Genomic DNA, 15,474 nt, shown 5'->3' with positions numbered 1-15,474 from the left:
ACATACTTCTATTGCATTTTACTAATAAAACATAAAGAAAGCAATATAGTTGACTGAATTCTTTCTCAATTAATGATAAAGCAAAGAAAAAAATAAAACTTTAGTTCTAAAAGGTCACCTTCTTAGCAACCTATTGTATCATAATATTTATTTAAAGTTGGACAATAGACACCCCCTTGTCTGTGGCTTCCATTTTCATGGTTTCAGTTAACAACAGTCAACTGCAGCCTGAAATTAAGCGTACGGAGTGCAGTAAGTAATTTGAGAGCAAAGAAGATCACATTCACCTAACTTTATTACAGCATATTGTTATAACCATATTTTATTATTAGTTTTTGTTGCAAACTCTGTGTCAAATTTATAAATTAAACTTTATCATAGGTAGGTATGTATAGGAAAAAGTATAATATATGTAAGTATTTCAGACACTCAATGGGGGATCTTGGAATTTATCCCCCACAGACAATGAGGGGCCCACTGTACTTTTAAATCCGAATCATTCTCATATAAACCACTCCGACGTTCAGTTCAGTTATATGACTGCCTAGAAAACAGTTTTTATTAATTATCTATAGTTACAAAGATTTATAACAAGCAGCAAAGGGTATTAAATCTATGAATATTATTTCTTAGCTCCTTTAGTACTCATATAAAACAAGGCCATTCTTTCTCTATTTCTGCCTCAGTAAATGTTTCACTGTAGGATTAAGGGAGAGGCAACTTTTCTTGAATTATTTTCTTACACTTTGAGAAGGTAGCCCAGAGTGCTGCCGAGTTTCTAAAGCAGTATTGCTGCACTACGGCTTTCCTCCATTTCTTCCACTGGCTCCAGAGGAGAGTCTCCACTCCATGCTGGTAACTGCAGTGCCTTATTATGACTCCCAAATGCCTCAGGGATGACTTCTTTTTTTTTTGAAATGGAGTTTCGCTGTTGTTACCCAGGCTGGAGTGCAATGGCACGATCTCGGCTCACCACAACCTCTGCCTCCTGGGTTCAGGCAATTCTCCTGCCTCAGCCTCCCGAGTAGCTGGGATTACAGGCGCGCGCCACCATGCCCAGCTAATTTTTGTATTTTTAGTAGAGAAAGGGTTTCACCTTGTTGACCAGGATGGTCTCGATCTCTTGACCTCATGATCCACCCGCCTCAGCCTCCCAAAGTGCTGGGATTATAGGCTTGAGTCACTGCGCCCGGCCAGGGATGACTTCTTTATAGACTTTGAACTGTCAGGCCTAAACTCATAAAACAGCACTTCCCAACAGGCTGAAGTTTGGCCAAATTAAAATGGTGATGTACAGGCATCTGTTTGTTTGATGGTTATTAAAACAATCTTGCTAAATCTCCTGCACTGTAGTGGTAACTATAGTCTTCAGGGTGACTGCTGTTAAAAACCTGAGAACCAATGGAGTAACAAATGGTGATCCATAAATTCTTTTTCCTCCTTTTTAATACAGCCAATAGCTATCAATTATTTAGCATTTGCTATATACCAAAAACTGCAATATTTAGTTCATGTCAGTACTTATCCCTTTTTCACAGTAGCCCTTGTTCTCACTTTCTAAAAAAAAAAAAAAAAAGAGAGAGAAAAGGCATATTCTTCATGTCAGGTCATTCCATCCATGACATGATTATGGTATACTGCTTGGAGTATAAAGTCCTCCAGGGTGCCAAAGGAGTAAAGTTCAAAATAAAAATCTTTCTTTTTCTTAGACAGAGTCTTGCTCTGTGGCCAGGTGCCAGGCTGGAGTGTAGTGGCATGATCTTGGCTCACCGCAACCTCCGCCTCCTGGGGTCAAGCAATTCTCCTGCCTCAGCCTCCCAAGTCGCTGGGACTACAGAAGTTTGCCACCACACCCAGCTAATTTTTCTATTTTTTAGTAGAGATGGGGTTTCACCATTTTGGCCAGGATAGTCTCGATCTCCTGACCTTGTGATCCACCCTCCTCAGCCTCCCAAAGTGCTAGGATTACATGGGTGAGCCACTGCACCCAGCCAGGAAAATCTTCTTTACTAACAAATCAAGGCAACATAAAATCACTATAGGTTTTCTGGTCTTTCCTGTTTACATGAATTTCTATTAGGGATAAAGCACAACTGAAATGGGGGTATGTTGGTTCTGGTTGGGAAGCTGACATTAACTATATAATATGTCCAGAGGGAGTGAGGGTAATTTTCCCTTAATGATCCCCCCCTATTATTTAAAAATTAAGGAGACTGATAAAGCACAGCAAATAATATTCTCAAACATCATTCCTAAGATCTGTCATTAGGTAGAACAATACGGAGTTCTAAAGAGCTAAAGCAGAATAAATCAGTGGCATTCTTTTCAAAGCAATTTCAATTTTTCAATTTAAACTAGATAGAAGTCATAAATGAAATTCATATTTTCTGTGATTTCTTACAGATTCCATGTAGAATGCTAAGATAGTTAAAATTATTTTTATCAAATTATATAAAATGTTTATTTCAATTAAGCAATCTCCATCTTACGTTTATATTTTCTACATCCTAATAAAAATTGTATGTGTGCTAGCTGTTGGAATAATGAGTTTTTAAATAGTATACACCTTTCAGAACTGCATGATATATATTTTATACATGAATTTTGCTACTTCAGTAAATTCTAGCTTTCCTATATGTTGATTAGGTCTAAATGTATACATTTGGAGATAAAAATTTTTATAACATACTAATTCGATTAGAGCTATATAATCTTAATCTTGACTTTACTACTTAGTATTAGTATAAGATGTATTTACTTATACTTTATGTTTTCTTCATTACTAATTTCTTTTTCTTGAGACTAAGTTTTGCTTGTTGCCCAGGCTGGAGTTCAATGGCACAATCTTAACTCACTGCAACCTCTGCCTTCCAGGTTCAAGCGATTCTCCTGCCTCAGCCTACCCAGTAGCTGGGATTTCAAGCTTGCGCCACCACGCTTGGCTAATTTTTGTATTTTTAATATATCCCTCATATATTTCTTTATTGATGAGATTTTATAAAATTCCTCAAAATGTGTATCAACACACTGAGTTCAAAAAATGAAGACATGCTTTTTTTCCTGACAGAAAGTAAGTCTGACTTGGCTGACTGGTGTGATGGTGGTAACTGGCTTTGCTAGGTAGGTTACTGGAAATTTTCAAGAAATTGGGTGAATAAGGTATTGATCAAAATACAGTTCATGTAATAAAAGTGTTTTTCATGAAAAATATACTTGTAAAAGATACTGAAATTAATATTTGTTTCCTCAACCATTTCTGAATATATTAAACAAAGTGACTGTGAGAAAAAAAAATTTTTAATCCCAAAACAGGTATCATTAGTCCTTTGATAAATAACTATTGGTAAAGTCTTTCTGGTATACATCCCAGAAAATGAGCTAATGACTGGGAAACAAATCTTTTTGCAAATTAGATGGCTTCAAATTTTTGTTTTAGACAGTGTTTTACTATGCCAGAAACTGTAACTACTGACATTTAAAGTTAAAAATTTTATTATATCCATTAAGAAATTTGTGAGGCAGTATATAATCAGTTTATATCCTATAAAATTTATACAGCAACAGCTCTTAGGGTTGTTGAAGGATTAAATTAGTTAATATAGTAATTTACTTAGTAGTAGGGTATCTGGTATGTAGTAAGTACCATGTTAATTGTTAGCTATTTACAATGCAAGAAGTTCTATAAGGTAAACATAATTTTACAATTAAAATTTTTCTCAATAAAAAATTAGAGAAAATGTATTACTATTAGAGAAGACAAGTTGGTATTAGGTGTCAGGTATAAATCTGAGCTCTTTCCATTAAATTACATTCTATCTCTATGAACCCACATTTACCAAGCCCAATTTTAAACTGAGACCAGAATTTCTGCAGTTTTTTAATATTTAAAGTGTTGGGAAATGCATATCTCAAAAAGGTCAAACACAAAGCAAATGTCCTGGTCTTCAGATGATAAACTTATATATTTCAATATTAGGGAGATAAGCAAGTCACAGAGCATAAAGTGTAAATGAGTTTTCTTTGAATATGACAAAACTCAAAATTGACTATCAAATTATATGACTATAAATACAAATTTCAGAGAGCAAATATTTAAATAAACACTGAGTATTTTAAAATTTCGATATCTATCAATTATCTATCTGTTTTTTCCATCCTGAATACAGTGTCCTCAGTCTTCCTCTTACCTTTACCCTCCATTTTTGAAACTGTCTAAAATTATAAACTACATAAACAAAAAAAGAGATGCTCAGACGGAACAAAGGATATTTTAAATGAGTTTTTTACTCTGAATACTAAGTTCAGACTATAGCTCCTTAACTTCATGAGCTGCAAAAGGAAGTCTGCCATAAAGAAGATCTGACAATGTTCTGAACTAATGATGGCAACCTCTGTACAATGTTTTTGCTCACTTTGTCAGCATATTATTCCCCAGAAGTCAAGGAAGTAACAAAAGCAAAGGGATGACATAATTTTGCAGTTTAACTGCTCAAGTCTCAAAAGTTAAATTTCTATCCTTCTTTTCTTAAAGCTGCGCTCACTGGAGCTTTAATAGAAGTTTGCTTACTCCTAACTCCTCATGTTCCAGGGAAATAATGCAGCAGGGATCATTATCTTGTACATGGGGGAGATTTTACATTTCAGCAGCAACTTTGGTTACACACAAATTTGAGAAGGTTACTCTGCCTTCCAGATGCAATTATTTTGGAGGAAATTTGCATACTATTGAGTACTTTAAACTGAAATAATTCATTTATTTTTATAGTGAAGAGCAGCCTGTCAGATAAAATACCATCCTTTGAGTATCTTTTTGGATAGCATTTTACCTAGAAGGGCAATCTTCTGTAACTCTGGTAATATAATTATAAGTCATCAAAGTTTAATATTAGGTAAAAGTAATTAGTGTACTCTTATGTTTATTAATACTACTGTATTACTACTAACAGATGTCCAGCTTAAATATTTTACATATTCTATAGCTTAGCATGGCAAATATTTGATAACAAGCATACCTGAATACATTATTCAGGCAAGTTACACCAAACCAAGTTAAGGGCAAAATATAAAATTGTAGGCTATAGGCACCACAAATTATCATATACTCCATTATTATTTAATTAATTTGGAATTCACTTTTAATAATAACAAAAAGATTTACTGTTTTACAGAAATGACTGACAAGCATAGGAGTGCTAATGTTTACATTACAGATAAAAATCTAATCTTGACACTTGTTAGCCATGAACCATACTCATCTTACCTAATGAAAGATAATCTGTAAGCCTTTATGAAATATTCCTAAAATGCACTGCAAAGTAAAAAATCTATAAGTGATAACCCATAGAAGAGAAGGAAAAAGAAAATGTAAAGAAAACTATATGACCAAAATATTTAATTTATGGTTGAATATACAAAGTACAATTACATTACTTTTAAGTATAACATTTTGAGGAAATGTTTTAATAATTTGGAATTCATTTTTGAAGGTGACAGATAACAGTTCTGGTCATCTTAGGGAACACAAGAAAAAGTGGCTGGTATTATTATACGTAAGATCTGATTTAATTTTTCCACTTACTCTTTTGCTTCTTAAATCTGATCTGAATCCATTACAGAGGAATAGCCTTAAGTCTCAGGGAGTATGTACTTTTTAGTCACCTAGAAGCAAATTTCCTTGTTTACTACAACTTCATTTTACCCTTTTGCAATCACAGAAATTTTAAGAAAAAATTTTGATTCTGTTTGCTGTGACATGTTTATTAAATTCATCAATATTCATGATTCTCATCTGATTTACAGATAATCCATATTTGCTTTTTCTATTTTCTTCGGCTTTCTGTCTTGTGGGCAATTCAAAACAGATCCTGGTAAACTAATAATGAAACTGAAAAGTTAGACCTGCATTTCTATAACGTTGGTAAAAAACTTGGTAGAAGTTCAAATTATTCAAACACTTATTCTTTTGGATTATTTGTAGGTTATATCTGTCATTCTGATAGAATGGAAAATCTGCCACATAATATGAATCTGTAAGTTATGCCATATTTAAGGAATATTTACTTCTTTTTATTTAGTATACCATATGCCAAACTACTGAAACATTTAAGGAAAGTAAGATAGAAGGAAATGGACTAAATTCAGGACCCAAGATAGCAAAATCAGTGACACAAAAGATCTCCTTTAAAGACTACGGTATGAAAGAAAATAGCAGGAGAGTACCTGTACATCCTGCTTCATCTGCCTGAGCTTCAGGCCCCAGGATTTCTTGCCCTTCCTTTCCTGCTGAAATAAAAGAAAAAGAAATTAAAATAGATCTATAGTCTTCCTAACACAAATGAAAGTTTTGGATATCCCAATTACTTTGATCTGATCATTACACATTGTATACATATATCAAAATATCACAGGTTCCACACCAAATATACACAGCTGTGATGTATCAATAATTTTATTTTTAAATCCAGGTGTCACAAATGTTTTAATTTCCCAAAATCTGAAAAGGAAACTTTCGGTACAGATTATATTTAATTTGGATTTTTTTCCTTTTATAAATATGGTAATGCATCCTTGAAAGGTAAAGCTGTTTAAAGAAATTAAGTAGACAGATGGGGGGATTCAAGATGGCGCGGTAAAAACAACTCAGGATTGCAGCTCTCAGTGAACGCGCAGAGGGTGGGTCAAAGCCGCATTTCCAGACGGATCTTTGTTGCCCATAGAACGGGGAAATTCCCAGGTGTAGGAGAGACATGAGACGCCAGTGCAACGGTTTTGGCTGCTTCGGCCAGCACCGCAGCGCAGAGGCACTCCGCAACACTCTGCACAAAACACACTGGTCTGGGTGCCCTGTTAAACCGGCAATCTGAGATTTGGGAGGGCAGATTAGCATATCCATCTGATTAAATGGGACTTGGACAGTGAGCCAGACCAGGAGATTCCTGGGAAGTGGCATTTGAGCCAGCGCAGTGGGTCGCTGCATGGGAAATCACACAGATCCTGGTGCCCTAACAGCAGGTGACTGAAACAACTGGGAGACAGAGCCAACCGTTCAACTTAAAAAAGGCACTCTGAGGCAGGGAGCCAGGTGAGCAGGCTTGGTGGGTTTCACCCCCACAGGGACAAACAAAACGGTGATTCGAAATGCTCTGGGTGGAGAGTTTCACTGTGGGCACAGCTGAACCCAGGACAGTGCAGCTCGGTGGGGGAGGGGCGTCTGCCATTACCGAGGCAATCTGCCCCTACTGAGGTACACACCCATTGCTGACGTGGCCTGCCGTTGCTGAGGCAACCCGCCATAATAGACTCCGCTGTAGGGCAGAGCCCGCGGCAGCAGGATGGAGACTGCGGCTATAGGGCAGAGCCCGCAGCAACAGGGCGGACCCCACACCAGCAGGGCGGAGCCTTGGCAGGCAAATAGTGACTAGACTGCCTCCTAGCTGGGTAGGATAGAGCAACAGACACTCATAAAGAAAGCCCCAAATCCCCAAGACAGAGCATCTGAGGAAAAAAAGGGGTTTTATGAGTTCTGCTGCAGCAGACTTAAACGCAGCAGCCTAACAGCCCTGAATGAACAACGGAGCTCACAGCTCAGCACTTGAGCTCCTATAAAGTACAGACCATCTCCTCAAGCAGCTCCCTGACCCCTGAATATCCAGAGTCACCTCAAAAAGGACTGATCAGACTGACATTTGGTGGGCATCATCCTGGGACAAAGACAGCAGAAGAAGAAACTGGTAGCATCCCTCACTGTTCCACAGCTGCTACAGGTGTTCCCCAGACAAGCAGGGCCTGGAGTGGACCTCAGCAGTCATACAGTGGAGGGGCTAGACTGGTAGAAGGAAAACCAAGTAACAAATACCTCATCATCAACAATCTGGGCATCCACTCAGAGACCCAATCGAAAAGTCAGCAACTACTCAGATGACAGGTGGATAAATCCACAAAGATGGGAAGAAACCAGCGCAAAAAGGAGGAAAACACCCGAAACCAGAACACCTCGCCTCCTACAAAGGACCAAAACTCCTTACCAGCAAGGGAACAAAGCTGGACGGAGAATGACTGTGACGAAATGATGGAATTAGACTTCAGAAGGTGGATAATGAGTAACTTCTGTGAGCTAAAAGAATATGTTCTAAATCAATGCAAAGAAACTAAGAACCTTAAAAAAAGATTCGAGGAAATGATAACAAGAATGGATAACTTAGGAATATGAACGAACTGAAGGAGCTGAAAAACACAACACGAGAACTTTGCGAAGCATGCGCAAGTTTTAACAGCCGAATTGACCAAGCGGAAGAAAGAATATCAGAAGTCGAAGATCAACTCAATGAAATAAAAGGAGAAACCAAGATTAGAGAAAAAAACGCAAAAAGGAATGAACAAAGTCTCCAAGAAATGTGGGACTATGTGAAGAGACCTAACCTACGTTTGATAGGTGTACCAGAAGGTGACAAAGAGAACAAATTCAAGCTGGAAAATACTCTACAGGATATTATCCAGGAAAATTTCCCCAACCTAGCAAGGCAGGCCAACACTCAAATCCAGGAAATACAGAGAACACCACAAAGATACTCAGCAAGAAGAGCAACCCCAAGGCACATAATCGTCAGATTCACCAGGGTTGAAATGAAGGAGAAAATACAAAGGGCAGCCAGAGAGAAAGGTCAGGTCACCCACAACGGGAAGCCCATGAGACTCACAGCAGATCTCTCAGCAGAAACTCTATAAGCCACAAGAGTGTGGGGGCCAATATTCAACATCCTTAAAGAAAAGAACTTTCAACCCAGAATTACATATCCAGCCAAACTGAGCTTCATAAGTGAAGGAAAAATAAAATCCTTTGGGAACAAGCAAGTACTCAGAGATTCTGTCACCACCAGGCCTGCTTTACAAGAGCTCCTGAAAGAGGCACTACACATAGAAAGGAACAATCAGTACCAGCAACTCTAAAATCAAACTAAATGCTAAAGAGCATCAACAAAATGAAGAATCTACATCAACTAACAGGCAAAACAGAAAGCTAGCATCAAAATGGCAGTATCAAATTCACACATAACAATATTAACCCTAAATGTAAATGGGCTAAATGCACCAATCAAAAGACACAGACTGACAAATTGGATAAAAAAACCAAAACCCATCAGTGTGCTGTATCCAGGAAACCCATCTCACAGGCAAGAAGAATACACAAAGGCTCAAAATAAAGGGATGGAGGAAGATTTACCAAGCAAATGGACAGCAAAAAAAAAAAAAGCAGGAGTTGCAATTCTTATCTCTGATAAAATAAACTTTAAAGCAACAAAGATCAAAAGAGACAAAGAAGGTCATTACATAATGGTAAAAGGATCGATACAACAAGAAGAGATAACAATCCTAAATATATATGGACCCAATACAGGAGCACCCAGATATATAAGGCAAGTTCTTAATGACTTACAAAGAGACTTAGACTCCCATACAATAATAGTAAGAGACTTTAACACTCCACTATCAATATTAGACAGATCGACCAGACAGAAAATTAACAAGGATATCCAGGGCTTGAACTCAGACCTGGAACAAGCAAACCTGATAGACATTTACAGAACTCTCCACCCCAAATCCACAGAATATACATTCTTCTCAGCACCACATCACACCTACTCTAAAATTGATTACATAATTGGAAGTAAAGCACTCCTCAGCAAATGCAAAACAACTGACATAATAACAAATAGTCTCTCAGACCATAGTGCAATCAAGTTAGAACTCAGAATTCAGAAACTATCCCAGAACCACACAGCTTCATGGAAACTGAACAACTGGCTCTTGAATGTTGACTGGATAAACAATGAAATGAAGGCAGAAATAAAGAAGTTCTTCGAAACCAACGAGAACGAAGACACAACATGCCAAAATCTCTGGGACACATTTAAAGCAGTCTCTAGAGAAAAATATATAGCAGTAAGTGCCTATATGAGAAGAGTGGAGAGATCCAAAATTGACACCCTATCATCAAAATTGAAAGAGCTAGAGGAGCAAGATCAAAAAAACTCAAAACCTAGCAGAAGACAAGAAATAACTAAGATAAGAGCAGAACTGAAGGAGATAGAGACACAAAAAACCCTTCAAAAAATCAGTAAATCCAAGGGCTGGTTTTTTGAAAAGATCAACAAAATAGACCACTAGCCAGACTGATAAAAAAGAACAGAGAGAACAACCAAATAGATGCAATAAAAAAGGATAAAGGGGAAATCACCACAGATTCCACAGAAATTCAAACCAACATCAGAGAATATTACAAACAACTCTATGCACATAAACTAGTAAACCTGGAAGAAATGGATAAATTCCTGGACACCTGTGTCATCCCAAGCCTAAACCAGGAGGAAGCTGAAACCATGAATAGACCAATAAGAAGGTCTGAAGTCAAGGCAGCAATTAAGAGCCTACCACACAAAAAAAGCCCAGGTCCAGATGGGTTCACAGCCAAATTCTACAAGACACACAAAGAGGAGCTGGTACCATTCCTTCTGAAACTATTCCAAATAATCCAAAAAGAGGGAATCCTTCCCAAATCATTTTATGAGACCAACATCATCCTGTTACCCAAACCCGGCAGAGACCCAGCAAGAAAAGAAAACTTCAGGCCAATATCCATGATGAACATAGATGCAAAAATCTTCAATAAAATACTGGCAAGCCGATTGCAACAGCACATCAAAAAACTTACCCATCATGATCAAGTAGGATTCATCCTGGGGATGCAAGGCTGGTTCAACATACGCAAGTCTATAAACGTAATTCACCACATAAACAGAACCAAAAACAAAAACCACATGATTATCTCAGTTGATGCAGAGAAGACATTTGACAAAATTCAACAGCCCTTTATGCTAAAAACCCTCAATAAACTCAGTATCGATGGAACGTATCTTAAAGTAATAAAAGCTATTTACGACAAACCAACAGCCAATATCATACTGAATGGGCAAAAACTGGAAGCATTCCCTTTGAAATCTGGCACTAGACAAGGATGTCCTCTTTCACCACTCCCATTCAATATAGTACTGGAAGTTCTAGCCAGAGCAATCAGGCAAGAAAAAGAAATAAAGAGTATTCAAATAGGAAAGGTGGAAGCCAAATTGTCTCTATTTGCAGACGACATGATAGTATACCTAGAAGACCCCATCGCCTCAGCCCAAAAACTCCTGAAACTGATAAGCAACTTCAGCAAAGTCTCAGGATACAAAAATCAATGTGCAAAAATCATAAGCATTCCTATACACCAATAACAGACTTAAAGAGAGCCAAATCAAGGACAAACTGCCATTCACAATTGCTACAAAAAGAATAAAATACCTAGGAATACAACTCACAAGGAACGTATGGGACCTCTTCAAGAAAAACTATAAACCACTGCTCAACGAAATAAGAGAGGACACAAACAGATGGAGAAACATTCCAGGTTCATGGTTAGGAAGAATTAATATCGTGAAAATGGCTATACTGCCCAAAGTAATTTACAGAATCAACGCTATCCCCATCAAGCTACCATTGACTTTCTTCACAGAACTGGAAAAAAACACCATGAACTTCATATGGAACCAAAAGAGAGCCCGCATAGCCAAGTCAATTCTAAGCAAAAAGAACACAGCGGGGGCATCACACTACCGGATTTCAAACTATACTACAAGGCTACAGTAATCCAAACAGCATGGTACTGATACCAAAACAGAGATATAGACCAATGGAACAAAGCAGAGGCATCGGAGGCAACACAACATATCTACAACCATATGATCTTTGATAAACCTGACAAAAACAAGCAATGGGGAAAGGATTCCCTGTTTAATAAATGGTGTTGGGAAAACTGGCTAGTCATGTGCAGAAAGCAGAAACTGGACCCCTTCCTGACACCTTACACTAAAATTAACTCCAGATGGATTAAAGACTTAAACATAAGACCTTAAAACCCTAGAAGAAAACCCTAGGCAGACCATTCAGGACACAGGAGTAGGCAAGGACTTCATAACGAAAACACCAAAAGCATTGGCAACAAAAGCCAAAATAGACAAATGAGACCTAATCAAACTCCACAGCTTCTGCACGGCAAAAGAAACAGTCACTAGAGTGAATTGGCAACCAACACAATGGGAAAAAATTTTTGCAGTTTACACATCTGACAAAGGGCTGATATCCAGAATTTACAAAGAACTAAAACAGATTTACAAAAAGAAAACAAAGAAGCCTATTCAAAAATGGGCAAAGGATATGAAGAGACACTTTACAAAAGAAGGCATACATGAGGCCAACAAACATATGAAACAATGCTCATCATCACTGGTCATTAGAGATATGCAAATCAAAACCACATTGAGATACCATCTCACGCCAGTTAGAATGGCGATTATTAAGGAATCTGGAGACAGCAGATGCTGGAGAGGATGTGGAGAAATAGGAGCACTTTTACACTGCTGGTGGGAGTGTAAATCAGTTCAACCATTGTGCAAGACAGTGTGGCGATTTCTCAAGGACCTAGAATTAGCAATTCCATTTGACCCAATCCCATTACTGGGTATATATCTAAAGGACTATAAATCGTTTTAGTATAAGGACACATGCACACGAATGTTCATTGCAGCACTGATTACAATAGCAAAGACCTGGAAGCAATCCAAATGCCCATCGATGATAGACTGGATTGGGAAAATGTGGCACATATACACCATGGAATATTATGCAGCAATCAGAAATGATGAGTTTGTGTCGTTTGTAGGGACATGGATGAATCTGGAGAATATCATTCTCAGCACACTGACACAAGAACAGAAAATGAAATACCGCATATTCTCACTCATAGGTGGGTGATGAAAAATGAGAACACATGGACACAGGGAAGGGAGTACTAAACACTGGGGTCTATTGGGGGGAATAGGGGAGAGACAGCAGGGGGGGAGCTGGGGAGGGATAGCCTGGGGAGAAATGCCAAATGTGGGTGAAGGGGAGGAAGGCAGCAAAACACACTGCCATGTGTGTACCTATGCAACTATCTTGCATGTTCTGCACATGTACCCCAAAACCTAAAATGCAATTAAAAAAAAAGCATAAAAAAAAAAATTAAGTAGACAGTTTTACCAAACTCACAAAGATATCTTTGAGAAGTAAAAGCAGTACAGATTAGATATTCTGGAATTATACATATTTTAGGAGTATAAGCAAACTAAAATTTTAGTAGTATATTGGGAAAAGAGCTCTACCTATAGATGGTAGAATTATATATTTTTATTTCTTCTCTAAAGCACAAATTTCTATGTTCTAGGCTCTGTGCTAGGAGTTTTGTAACTTACTTCTTTTAACCTTTGTAGCAACCTTCTTTATAAGTTAAAAAACTTGAGGCTTGGAGAAGTTAAATAATTTGCCCATAGACATGCAGCTATTAGGTGGCAGAAATGAAATATAAATGCGGGTCTGACTGGCTCCAAAGCCCACTTTCCATTACACTCTCGCTTGCTTAACTAGGGTACCAAAAAACTAGAAAGAAGTCTGAACTGAATGTTACTGTGCCCGATGTAAACACCTAAGGCATAATGCTTTTTCTTTCACTTTATTCATTAATTACTGCTAAGTAGTAATCAACAACACAGTGGTACTAACAAATATTTTTAGATATCTGTCATCTTCCCCTGCTACCTCTATATTTATAGTGGGTATCTGTAGCATTTCATAAAGCATAGGTTCAAAATAAATACTTTGTATTATAAATAAATGTATAGTTTTTTGGCAAGCAAAAAGTATGTTTTATATATACACGAATACATTTTATTATAATAGTTTATCAAGAACATGTGCATATATGAAAGGCGTGAATAAGTTAAAAATGGTTCTTTTCGAACAGGTAGCAGAGAGTATATGTCATAATTATGATCAGAATACTTATACAGTCACACTGAAATAGTGTAGTTATCTGGACCCTAATCAAATTGCACTACGTCAGTCAAAAATCTTGATTTAGATTTCTCCTAGGTTTGATTGTTAAATTGAGAAAGAGAGCCCTAATCAAGTAAAATCCTTGCATTGCATAACAGCATGTATTTCTTTTAAGTGCCTTGGATTATTGGGTGAATTTATTCAGCAGTTTCTTTACTCATTAAGTTTCATACTAGTATTTAAAGATGATCATATATGAAAAACAGTTAAAATGTGCACAAACCTGTTTAAATCAATGTAAAAAAACACTGTTCTAAGTAGATAATGATGAGATTAACTTCTGCTGAAAGTCTCATTTTATACTTTTCACCAGCAAAATGAGTTTAAAAATTCCTGGTAAAGTGTTTACAATGCTGTCAGATAAACACCAGTGTTTGCTAAGTGTCTGCAAACCTCAAGCATCCCCTTTTTCCCACTCCGATGTGTCTTCTTAAATTAAAATAATAAACAGTATGCCAACTGGGCAATTATATGATGGTAATACAGTTACTGATTATTGTATACCTATGTTCCATATTCTTCTAAAATGAAAATCAAAACAGCCAGAGTTACTACCTGGGTACGATGGAATATGACGTTGATATTAAAGGTTAAAATGACATTTTTGGACATTGCTTATTTTTCTACTTATAATTATCATAGGTAATTTTAAAAGTACAATTTGATTAAATAATTTATTTGTTTCTTCATTTCTTCATCCCTCGTTGGCATAAAATCTAGGCTCCTTAGATGAGTATTTAATATACTTCAGAATCTACTCCCAGATCTATTTTCCACAATTTAAAAATGAGAAGTCTGATTTTTTTCATTATTGGGGCTGGAGTTTTGGTTGAACAACTAAGACTGTGGTGCCTAAAAAAACAGAAAACATCCTAATGTTGGCCTTTAACACTGCAAAAAATGCTGCCTGGGGATAGGCTCCTTTCTGCATCATCCACGGACTAGCACAAATGTGTCTGAAAACATGCTGTGCTAAATATTTTTCAAGCAGCACTCTCCCTCATGTGTTCTGATATTACTTCTAATTTAGGAATTAAATGAGGAGTAAAGTAATACAATCTACTTGTACATATTTTTTTCCTGTAAGACTTAATAAAGTCAATAGATTATGACTGGTTAACCTAAATGCAATTTTAAAAAGAACACTAGAATGCTCCTAAGATTTTTGTTTTTATTATAAATTATAAAGCAAAAACATAAATGAGAAAAATGCCTGAGTTACAGACTTTTTCAAAATGAAAAATAATCAGAAAAGATGGCCTTAAAAATAAGTCATGAAATACTACTCAGCAATAAAAAAGAAAAAATGACTGATATAAGCAACAGCTCAGATGAATTTCCAAGAATTTATAGAGAATGAAAAAGCCAATCTAAAAGGTGACATACCGTATGATTTAAGTAACTTCCTTCAAATAATGTAACTGTAAAAATGATTAATGGTTGCCAGGAGTAAGGAATATGGCAACGTGGAGGGACGGGGTGAACATGTAACAGGAAACGAGAGCCTTG

At 36.9% G+C, this 15,474-nt stretch overlaps 1 protein-coding gene and 1 long non-coding RNA gene across 50 annotated transcripts in view; one reads left to right on the top strand and one right to left on the bottom strand.

Annotated features, from left to right (window-relative positions):
* The window catches only part of ZEB1 (zinc finger E-box binding homeobox 1), a 215,100-nt gene that overhangs the window by 27,383 nt on the left and 172,243 nt on the right, over positions 1-15,474 (bottom strand). For 29 of the 49 annotated variants that reach the window (XM_078329810.1, XM_078329820.1, XM_078329806.1 and 26 more), the window contains one exon: positions 6,220-6,282. The exons of 5 other annotated variants lie outside the window; for them this stretch is intronic. Coding sequence is in view for 8 of the 44 variants with exons in the window: in XM_002750141.6 (XP_002750187.1) it covers positions 6,220-6,282 (63 nt within the window). In the remaining 36 variants the exon portion in view is untranslated. Of the gene's footprint in view, positions 1-5,578; positions 5,659-6,219; positions 6,283-15,474 lie in introns of those variants that run through there. 15 more of the 49 variants (XM_078329816.1, XM_078329814.1, XM_078329825.1 and 12 more) reach the window with 3 other exon arrangements.
* LOC128932561 (uncharacterized) overlaps positions 1-15,474 on the top strand; it is a 124,338-nt gene that overhangs the window by 89,358 nt on the left and 19,506 nt on the right. The window lies entirely within an intron of this gene.

Source organism: Callithrix jacchus, chromosome 7 (genome assembly GCF_049354715.1).
Source record: "Callithrix jacchus isolate 240 chromosome 7, calJac240_pri, whole genome shotgun sequence".
Lineage (NCBI taxonomy): Eukaryota > Metazoa > Chordata > Mammalia > Primates > Cebidae > Callithrix > Callithrix jacchus.
The sequence above is the reverse complement of the archived record's forward strand: the minus strand, read 5'-3'. Positions and strand labels throughout refer to the sequence as shown.